General features: G+C 38.1%; 1 protein-coding gene across 1 annotated transcript in view; it reads right to left on the reverse strand.

Annotated features, from left to right (window-relative positions):
- LOC137047432 (FH1/FH2 domain-containing protein 3-like) overlaps positions 1–11,057 on the reverse strand; it is a 13,606-nt gene extending 2,549 nt beyond the window's left edge. Inside the window, exon 1 of the mRNA XM_067425063.1 lies at positions 10,711–11,057. Within this exon, the coding sequence (XP_067281164.1) occupies positions 10,711–10,875 (165 nt within the window). The 5' untranslated portion in view covers positions 10,876–11,057. The remainder of the gene's footprint in view (positions 1–10,710) is intronic.
- Between the last annotated feature and the right edge of the window lie 216 nt (positions 11,058–11,273).

Raw genomic sequence — 11,273 nt, forward strand, 5'->3', positions numbered from 1 at the left:
GATCCCGTGAGATATAAATATTACACCCGGAGATATGTGGTCAAACCACAGCCGGCATTTGCGGGTGGGATTAGACTTTCTATTCGTTCCGGTAAAATCATGAAACAAAATACACAAAAACTGTCCCTGCTCTCGCAAAATCGTGGCACCAACGCTACACTGAGTTTAAACGCAAGAATTAAACTTCTTTATTAATAAATGAACTATTGAATTGATTTCTGGACATCTTAATAAATAACTTTTTCTGCAATTGTTATTCTTAATAATTTACATCTGATTTAACATTACACTGTAAAAACAATTGTTGGTTTAACTTAAAAAAGTGAGTAACCTGATTGCCTTAAAATTTGAGTTGATACAATGAAGGAAATTTGTTTAATAAATAGAAACTCAAAATATTATTGTATCTGAACCCCCCCCCCCCCCCCCCCCCACACACACACACACACACACACACACCAGGGTTTCCGTTGTCCGGTAATTACCGGACATTGGCCGGGAAAAAAATTAAATGTCCGACAAAATGAAATCTTTTCGGTCAAATTGTCAGATTAAAACTGCCTCTTATCGATACCGTAAGCCTGCGACGTGATGCCCTCGCTGTCATGACAGCGCTCCGTGGCTATGGAGGATTGCAATTCTCCACAGCCTGCGAAGCAGAGTAGGCCTATGTGAGCGGAGTGGAGTGAGGAGTGGAGCGGCGAGATTTTGAATGGAGTGAGGAGCGATTTTTTTTTTAAAAAGTCGGAGCGTTGTGGTTTTTACTCGCTCCGAGAGAGCTCCCCTACCGCTCCATCACGAGAACAATTTATGACAACGGGCCGGCACAGCACTACATTTTTCGCCAGAACTAGAGCGTAGATCGGCTCAAAAAAATAAAGCCCAACCCTACCCGAGCCCATGCACCCGAGAGAGACCGGCCCTGCCCGTGTAAGTATCGAGAACGAGCCTTTAAAGACTAATGAGCGGAGCGGAGCCGGTGTGATCAGCTCAATAGTCCGCAGGCGCGCGCTCATGAACCCACCGGTAAAATGATGTTCGTTCAAATCCAGCTCAGACATGACATAAATCTGTAGCTTACTATACTTGTTGTAGCCATTAAACAATGTTTTTTTTCTTCATATTTATGTTTAAATATTATAATATTATTTTTTAATTTCATCTGATTATGATAGGCTATAAGTGCAAAGATGCAAGTGGGTCAGAAATGATTTTGGTGGTTATATTTAGTTTAATATCAAGTTTTGTTTTGTAAAAAGCCTTTCTTTCGTTTTGTACAAATTGTCTCTCAATTTTAATAAAGGTTTCTTCGGTTAATTGCATGTATTTAATAAATAAGAAATAAATAAGTGGACTAGGTCGTGGAAGCCATCGCTTTCATCATGAACTGAAGCGCGTCTCCAACTGAAACTCGGCAGGCTCGCCTCACAGACATGAGGAATATGGAGCCTAATATGTGTAGAAACGAAAAGATTTAAATAAGCACATGGTGCAGTGTTCAGAACTCACACAGGAAACAACCAGCGTTATACAGATGATCACGGCTATGGGTATGAGCGGGACGTTAAAGTTTAAGGGATTTTTTTTTAACCTTCTACTGAATATGATCGGGTGCAAGCACATTTTAAACAGGTAGCACTTATTCACACACGTAATTTTGTGAATAAGTAATTTTGTCGTTTTCTCTAATGATTTCAAAAACATCTTGTAGTGCTTACCTGCTTATAGTTATCAGTATACTGTTATATTCTATTATATGATTTTATGATAAATGTTACCAACTAAATGAGACAAACTGAGTTTATAATTAAATGTATTAATTGCGTTTAATTATTGCATCTAAACACAATAGTGTTGTGCCAAGATTTTTCACGTGAATAAAGGCAAATAGATTTGCACACTTTGCTTAATCACTGGTCTAGTCTGTTAAACTTGTCAGAAGTTCTCGTTTCTAATCTGCCCTCGTGGCCTATTTTTTCTCTCATCAAAACCGAATACCATCAGTGGTTGTACATCAAGAGCAGGAACAGTTTTTGTGCATTTTGTTTCGCGATCTGACCGGAACAAACAGAAAGTCTCTGCAGCGGCGTTAAGCGTTAGATTAAAGCGCTCGTCTGTGTGAAGACTGCATGAGCCGCGAGAGAAATCTGCAGCACTGATAACAGCGGCAACGAGCGCCAGATCGCCTCTTATTTAACAAACGAATGAAATGATACTCTTCTAGTTAACCAGAGATGTTTTGTTTGTATTAGTTAGGTTCATCCGTGAAGCAAGATGTTTTAAAAAAGTGGTGGGGACATGTCCCACCCGTCCCACCCGCAAATTACGCCAAAAATTGGTTGATTGACGCCAATCGGACGTTCATGTTTTTTTTCCGTCTATTTGAAAGTTCGGCTAATAAACATGTTGCATATACGGCCTGATTATGTCATTTTTTAAAGTTACATAAACTGCTTTCAGGAGTTTTTGACCGGCATATCATCAAAATGTCCGGAAAACAAAACCTCTGCCGGTCACTTTGACCGGCACCATTTTTTTCTAGCGGAAACTCTGACACACACACACACACACTCTGATGTGCAATAGAGTCGACTATCCAACCCAATGACCCGGAGCTGATTTTCAGTGGGTTTGGCTGACACCTGCGGCGTCTCATTGAGTCTGAACTCAGCCAAACCCTAATCAAACATTCGCTCTCCAGCTCAAGACTTCAGCTCTGATTTAAGGTCAACACACTCAGCGCATCCAAGAATCTGTCACGCAACCCAAACACACACTGCACCTGCTGAAGGATAGAAACTGTGGATAGAAACTGTGATGCAGCACTAAACTCACTAAAAAAGGGTTTTTGCGTGAATGATTCAATGACTCACTCATAAAGACCTCACTTGTTTCATTACTGGATGAATCAGTGTTTTAGAATGAATCTTTTGAGTGAATGATTCAATGACTCACTCATGAAGACTTCAGTTGTTTCATTACTGGATGAATCAGTGCTTTTGAATGAATCTCTTGAGTGAATGATTCAATGACTCACTCATAAAGACTTCACTTCTTTCATTACTGGATGAATCAGTGCTTTTGAATGAATCTCTTGAGTGAATGATTCAATGACTCACTCATAAAGACTTCACTTCTTTCATTACTGGATGAATCAGTGCTTTTGAATGAATCTCTTGAGTGAATGATTCAATGACTCACTCATAAAGACCTCACTTGTTTCATTACTGGATGAATCAGTGCTTTTGAATGAATCTCTTGAGTGAATGATTCAATGACTCCCTCATAAAGACCTCACTTGTTTCATTACTGGATGAATCAGTGTTTTTGAATGTATCTCTTGAGTGAATGATTCAATGACTCACTCATAAAGACCTCACTTGTTTCATTACTGGATGAATCAGTGCTTTTGAATGTATCTCTTGAGTGAATGATTCAATGACTCACTCATAAAGACCTCACTTGTTTCATTACTGGATGAATCAGTGCTTTTGAATGAATCTCTTGAGTGAATGATTCAATGACTCCCTCATAAAGACCTCACTTGTTTCATTACTGGATGAATCAGTGCTTTTGAATGAATCTCTTGAGTGAATGATTCAATGACTCACTCATAAAGACCTCACTTGTTTCATTACTGGATGAATCAGTGCTTTTGAATGAATCTCTTGAGTGAATGATTCAATGACTCACTCATAAAGACCTCACTTGTTTCATTACTGGATGAATCGGTGCTTTAGAATGAATCTCTTGAGGGAATGATTCAATGACTCACTGATGAAGACTTCAGTTGTTTCATTACTGGATGAATCAGTGCTTTTGAATGAATCTCTTGAGGGAATGATTCAATGACTCCCTCATAAAGACCTCACTTGTTTCATTACTGGATGAATCGGTGCTTTAGAATGAATCTCTTGAGGGAATGATTCAATGACTCACTCATGAAGACTTCAGTTGTTTCATTACTGGATGAATCAGTGTTTTTGAATGTATCTCTTGAGGGAATGATTCAATGACTCACTCATAAAGACCTCACTTGTTTCATTACTGGATGAATCAGTGCTTTTGAATGAATCTCTTGAGTGAATGATTCAATGACTCACTCATAAAGACCTCACTTGTTTCATTACTGGATGAATCAGTGCTTTTGAATGAATCTCTTGAGTGAATGATTCAATGACTCACTCATAAAGACCTCACTTGTTTCATTACTGGATGAATCGGTGCTTTAGAATGAATCTCTTGAGGGAATGATTCAATGACTCACTCATGAAGACTTCAGTTGTTTCATTACTGGATGAATCAGTGCTTTTGAATGAATATCTTGAGGGAATGATTCAATGACTCACTCATAAATATCTTCTGGAGGAATACACACACACAAAGCATCCAAAATAAATTTGGGTCCAAAAATAACAAAAATTCAATGATTTGGATCATTGACTGATTCACTGATTCATGACGGTTTGAATCTTTATTTGAAGAACCCGGAAGAGAAGCCAATGCTGAATAAAGTCGTAGTTTTTGTTATTTTTGGACCCAAATGTATTTTGGATGCTTCAAGAGACTCTAATTAACCCACTGATGTCTCATATGGACTACTGTGATGATGTTTTTATTCCCTTTCTGGACATGGACAGTATAGTGTGCATACACTTGCATACGCTCTCGGACTAAATATAAAATATCTTAAACTGTGTGTGAAGATGAACGGAGGTCTTACGGGTGTGGAGCGACATTAGGAAGAGGAGTTAATGACAGACATTTCATTAAACTAACCCTTTAAGTTTGCTCAATAATACCCAGTCAAGTCAGTTTAGCTATTATGAATGTAAACATAATAATGCTTATTATGAATATGTATAAATATTAATGTTTCAGAAATGCAGACTGTTGAAATCTGAGCAGCGTTTGAGACCTGAGACTTTCCCTCAGGAAATCCTATCCTGATGTGAGTGGTGATTTGTCTTCCCGTTGGGATTTGGTTCAGTGTTGTAAAGGACAGTCAGTCACTAACTACCACTTACACTGTGGATGAGATTCAGCCCGTCTATTTATAGCCCGAGAATGTGAGACAGACGCAGATCTTTGACCAGAGTTCAGCTTTGTGTCTTTTCTCTGGTTCACGGGAAACATATTTAGTCATATTTATCATCAATAAATTCCGTTTGTTTCAATATCATCCATTTAAAACTAAGTGAATATTGCTCATTCCATACTTACGGTAGCACACTGCAAAAAACTGCTCTTCTTCCTCAGTATTTTTGTCTTGTTTCTAGTCCAAACATCTAAAAATTCTTACAACAAGAAACATTTACTAGACAAGCAAAAAGTAATTGTCTTGTTTTGGGGAAAATAACTCTAAATGAAGAGAGTTTTTGCTTAAAATAAGATAAATAATCTGCCAATGGGGTGAGAAAAATAATCTTGTTTTCTGTTTGAATTGAGATTATTTTTCTCACCCCATTGGCAGATTATTGATCTTATTTTAAGCAAAAACTCTCTTCATTTGGAGTTATTTTTTCACATATCATTTCTACTTATCTAGTAAATGTTTCTTAATGTAAGAATTTTTTGATATTTTGAAACAAAACAAAAATACTAAGTAAGAAAAGCATTTTTTGCAGTGCACTTTAGAATAATGGTCATTAGTTAACTACAGTACTTGAACATTAACATGAACTAATGATGAACTGCTTGTTAATGTTAATTTCAATGTTTACTAATACATTATTAATACCTTGTTAACATTAGTTACTGCACTGTGAACTAACATGAACAGCTGGATTTATATTAACTAACATTAACAAAGATGAACAAATACAGCAGCACATGTACTGCTCATGGCTAGTTCACGTTAGTTATTGACTAAAGTAATAACCATTATTCTAAAGTGTTACCTACTTTTCAACTAAGCAATTTCAATAAATGCATTTTATATAAATAGATTCCCAGATAATGCATTGCATTGTATGTAACTGAGGATAAAAGTGTCTGCTTAGCACATAATTACATAATTAAATGTCCATAATAAGCGTTAAAGAGCACTTATACCATGGTCTGTTTAAATACTCGATTCTGATTGGCTGGAAGGCCTGCAGTAAAACCGTTTAATGCACAGGTAGTCCGATATTTTCAAGTGCGTTTTTTCGTATACGTGATCCGAAAAATTCGTCACGCACAGAGACCTTGCACACTGAGTCCGATGCTTATTAATGAATGCGTTACGGGGAAAAAACGCAAAACAAGACAAACCCTGCGTCCCAATTCGCATACTATCCATCCTAAATAGTATTCGAAAATAGAATTAGTGTGTCCCAAATCGTAGTGTGTTGAAAAGAGTATTCCAAAGATTCCCGGATGGTTTACTATTTCCGGTCCGAATTCACAGTATGGATCGATGGGCACTCTAACGACTGATATTACCCACAACCCATTGCGAGTTGGAAGAGGATTCGATTAGAACTACAAACGCGGATAAAAAGCGTTAAAAAACTACAAACATGGCGGATGTGCGAGTTCGACGGTTAAGTAGAGAAGTTTAGATAAAGGGGTTTGAGTGACCATCTATCAATATTTAACCTGACAAAAATATATTTATTCAGTGTTGTCACATTATATTTCACCCGCAGCAGCATTGAGAACTTTTGAAATGACACGTTTGGCCATTAACTTTTAAATGCATCATTATATTTAAACTGCAAACACACGAGGAGAGTCTCTGCATTAAAGACACACACATGGCAGATCAACGAGCGGCTACATTTCTCTCCGATACGGCAGGAGATTAAACTGAATGTGGAGGATTTGAACTGTGACGAATCTGACGATGATTGACAGGGCAGATAAACGGTGACGGGATGCACGTAACTAAGCGACAGAGTCCGTTAAAGATGGCGAAGTAGTATGTCCCGAAGCTTGCATACTTTTCTGCTACACACTCAAAAGTATATACCTTTTCTACACAAAAAGAGTACATACTTTTAGGACGTAGTATAAGTAGGCGAATTGGGACGCAGCAAAAGTGACGTCTAGTGAGGATGATTTGTTTGTCCTGAGGAGATATTGGGTTCATCCACTCCTGCGATCGCGTAGAGGAGAGATTTCCCCTCCGGGATTATCCAGACCGACCGATTCAAGGTTTACTTTAGTGTCAGGTGCTCAGTTTGATACTGGAGTCACATATTAAAAAGAAGACCGCTAATTTCCGTGAGTCAATTGATCCTGAACACCTGGCAGTATGTCTATGGATCCGATCTCACACACACACACACACACACACACACACACACACACACACACACACACACACACACACACACACACACACACACACACACACACAGAGAGACACAGCTTTACAGAGACTTAATGTGCTATAATTATAGTTGTGATATAATAATATTGTACTATTTTTGCTAGAATAATATGTGCGGTGGCTCTGAGTTGTCAAAACGTCTCTCAAAATGCGTTTTTTACGGATGCGAAAACGCAGAAATTCGAACCTGTTCCGAATTTTCTTTTGACGGACGAAAGTTTCGGAGGCAGTGTGCAAGTGTGATTGACATAACGTGAGGTCAAATTCATTTTAAATTACGGACTCAGTGTGCGAAGGCCTTAAGGCTTGCTGTTGTTTTTTCTGGCTCTGCTAGAGCAGGTTTTCCTGCTTGAATGTTGATTATTCCTCATATTCTCCATTGTTGCGGCTCCTCTCTTGTCTGTCAGTAACTCTGTTTAGTTTCTGTCTCTATGAAGCCCCGCCTTCTGAAAAGCATGCTGTGCTCTGATTGGTCGGCTGTAGCAGTGCGTTGTGATTGATCAAGCAGGGAAATGCTCCGCCCCTTAACATAACCGCCAGTTTCAACCAAGCGGCTCCTCCCCCAGTTTCTGTTTAAGCCAATACGGAAGTGACTTAAACTTTACAGCATAAAAAACATGTTTATGGTCTGTTACAAATTGTGGTTTTGGTCTATACGGCTAATTTTGACCTTCATGACGACTGTGAGGGGGTGAATTATTTTATAACTCATTCGTTTACATTATATAAAGCCTTAAAGTTCTGCATAATTAAGGGCGTGGCCACTTTGAGTGACAGGTGGATTGCCGTTTGTCTGCTGTCTGTTAGTCATCACGTCACCTAAGCTCCGCCCACGCCCCGCCTCTTTGCTTATTTTCAGTTATGCGGGAGTGATGCGCTGCTAAGATGGCGACGGCCAGCTCGCCTCTACTTTACGCTTCAGAACGGCTCTTCAGAATCCTATAGGTGACGTCACGGACACTACATTCATTTATTTTTTTTAAAGTCTACACTGTAAAAAAAAATATTTTACAAAATAAGTTACCAAATTGCCTTCAAATTTTCAGTTCAGTGAAATTAAAAATTGTAGTTAATACAATGAACATTTTTAAGAATCGATAAGCTTTATTCAAATATTATTAAACGATTTTGTAAGCATATTGGGTAATTGTGTGTTTTATTCGTGATGACGCAGTGAAACATGCCAAATTGTGCTTTTTCATGATTTATTAAATTTTTATGTGGTTCACATTCAATAATATTTTGAGTTTCTATTTATTAAACAAATTTTCTTCATTGTATCAACTCAAATTTTTTATTTCATTAAACTCAAAATTTGAAGGCAACCAGGTTACTTACTTTTTCTAAGTTAAACCAACAACAACATTTTTTACAGTGTATGGTTTCAACACAATACTAACAAACTCAACCAGGCGCTGCCCCTTTATTCTGCAAATTATTTATTATAATGAGGGATATTGTGATGTGTCCGTTCCCAGAAGAAACTCAAGACTACAATGGAGGCATTTCAGGAGTAACTAAAAAAAGATGGACATGGGAAAAAGCTGAATATGTGCTCTTAAATATAAAGCGCTCTATACTAAAGTGAAGACTCGTGACTGAGAGTGTTGATCCAGTGAGGAACGGGTAATAATAGGGAGGAAAAAGAAGAATTTGAGTGTTTTGATCCTTTTGGCGTCACTTTATGAGGCAGATACATCATCATCATCATCATTATCACTACTTTACCGCACGGATTCGACCGAAACAGCCAATTACAGCTCATGATTTTTCCTCCAATCACAGACTAACACAGAACAACACAAAGTCACATAGATGCCAGTTACTCAACAACTCTATCACTTCAACAGCTGAAACTGAACGTATATAAACATGTGTAATAATAATCACAAACAATAACGTTATGCTAATGAGCTCTTGACCTAGTTTCTCTGTATCGCCCTTTATTTACATTAGTTTAAGCTATAACTGTCCTTTGTTTCTGCATGTTCTTTCTCAAACATGAGGCATTCAATATTCACGTAAATGTGATTAAAGAGTCTGATCACACACACTATATGAGGGATGTTACTAACACACACGTGTGTGTGTGTGTGTGTGTGTGTGACAGTAAATGTCCTTTAAGACCTAATAATCTGTGTCTTTAACCCTTTACCTCCACAAACGCTCAACATCATGTGTGGGATCTGCGTAACGCAATCTATAGTTGGGAAAAGTTTTCATGCAGCATATATAGATTTATGAACAAAGATTATCAAACATGCAATATCTGATTGGTAGATTAGACTCTTTTATCCAGTAAAAGTCTTTTAGTGTAAGTGTCCAAACGTTCAGGTCAAATCTGACATGATTTATCAAGGAAACGCAAGAATAACTCTGATAATGTTAGTGATATTTCATCTGGACTGAAGCAGCTTTACTCGATTATCATCATCATTTATTATAAAAACCACGAGTGTCAAATATAATCATCAGGTTTATTAGTTCATCTGTCAATCATTATTGTATCGCATTGCATTATGTTTAAAAACTACTAAACGAAACAATATTATTATTGGCAGATTGATATGCATTTTATGCCAGTATCTGCAATACAGTTATAAAGCAAGTAAATCGCATATTTTTGAGCAGTTTATTCCTTCATATATATTCACTATATCATATATGACCCATAAACCCTCACTCTAAAAAATCCTGGGTTGTTTAAATCCATGTTTGGGTTAAATATGGACAAATCCAACCAATAGTTATTTTTTTTAGACGTTTTAAACTAACCGTTGGTTTAAATTGGGAAATTTTAAACCTAACGGCTAATTTATTTTATTTATTTATTTAAATTTTAAACCCAACGGTTGGATTTGACCCAAACATGGGTTGGAACAACCCAGCATTCTTTTAGAGCGCGATGCACCAGATATGATTTTTAGATTTTCTTTTATATTATGAGTACAATTTTAACAAACAGTTCCAGACTATAATTTCAAATATCAGGCTTTAACTAAACTCATAAAGTGTCAGTGAATGAATGAGCGGCTCTAAAAGCGGCTCCGAGTCGCACCTGTCGCGCTTTAAACTCAAATCACAAATCAAACCTCTTCACATTTCTCTTACAGTTGATTTATACATTAAAGAAATCAAATTAAACACTAAAGATTCATTTAAATACGTCTAAATAAGAGTTTTCAAAAAATAAGTCGCCTTACACGCTCTAAAAACTACTGGGTTGTTATAACGGTCGGACCAACTCAACGGTTCAAATTTATTTAAAAAAGATTTAAACCAACGGTCGGACAAACTCAACCGTTAAAAATGTAAAGCAACGGTTTTTCCATGTTTGAGCGTTGGTGGTAAAGATTGATTTAAACAATAAACTATATTTTAAAGTTTCTGACCTTGTGAGGAGCTTTGAGGAGTCTGTGGACTCCAGCAATCTGATTGATGAGAGGAATATCTTCCCTGAAGGTGTAGAGAGGAGGTCTGGTCGGCTCCGGGAAATTGGTGCTGTTGAACGGATCGGTGTCGTCTAAAAACTGAACCCGGCACAAAAACGAAGACATGATGCGTCCATGCACGGGCCGCCGTTTCCAAGCGCGTCGGTAACGACAACAACACCGTCAGACCTTCGGTGGATCCGCGCAAACGCGGCAGAATGTGGAAAAGCGGGAGCAGCGCGCGTCCGGTAACGTACGGGGCTGAGCGCAAGTGTCCGTCCGTGTCACTCACGGGCGCGTGAAGGTCCAACCGGACGCCCCCCGCGGATTAAGCGCTTTAACAGCGGGAGCCGTTGACTGACAAACAGCGGCCTCTAGCGGCCAGACAGAGTAATACTGTTCCCCTCATACATACAGTATGCATTTACTATAGTAACCAAAGAGAAAAACACTGGCTCATCCGGTCAGTTTGTCCCGGAGACGTTGTCTTATTCCCGAAACAATTGAGTTAAAGGGTGAGTTCA

This window comes from Pseudorasbora parva, chromosome 19, assembly GCF_024679245.1.
Source record: "Pseudorasbora parva isolate DD20220531a chromosome 19, ASM2467924v1, whole genome shotgun sequence".
Lineage (NCBI taxonomy): Eukaryota > Metazoa > Chordata > Actinopteri > Cypriniformes > Gobionidae > Pseudorasbora > Pseudorasbora parva.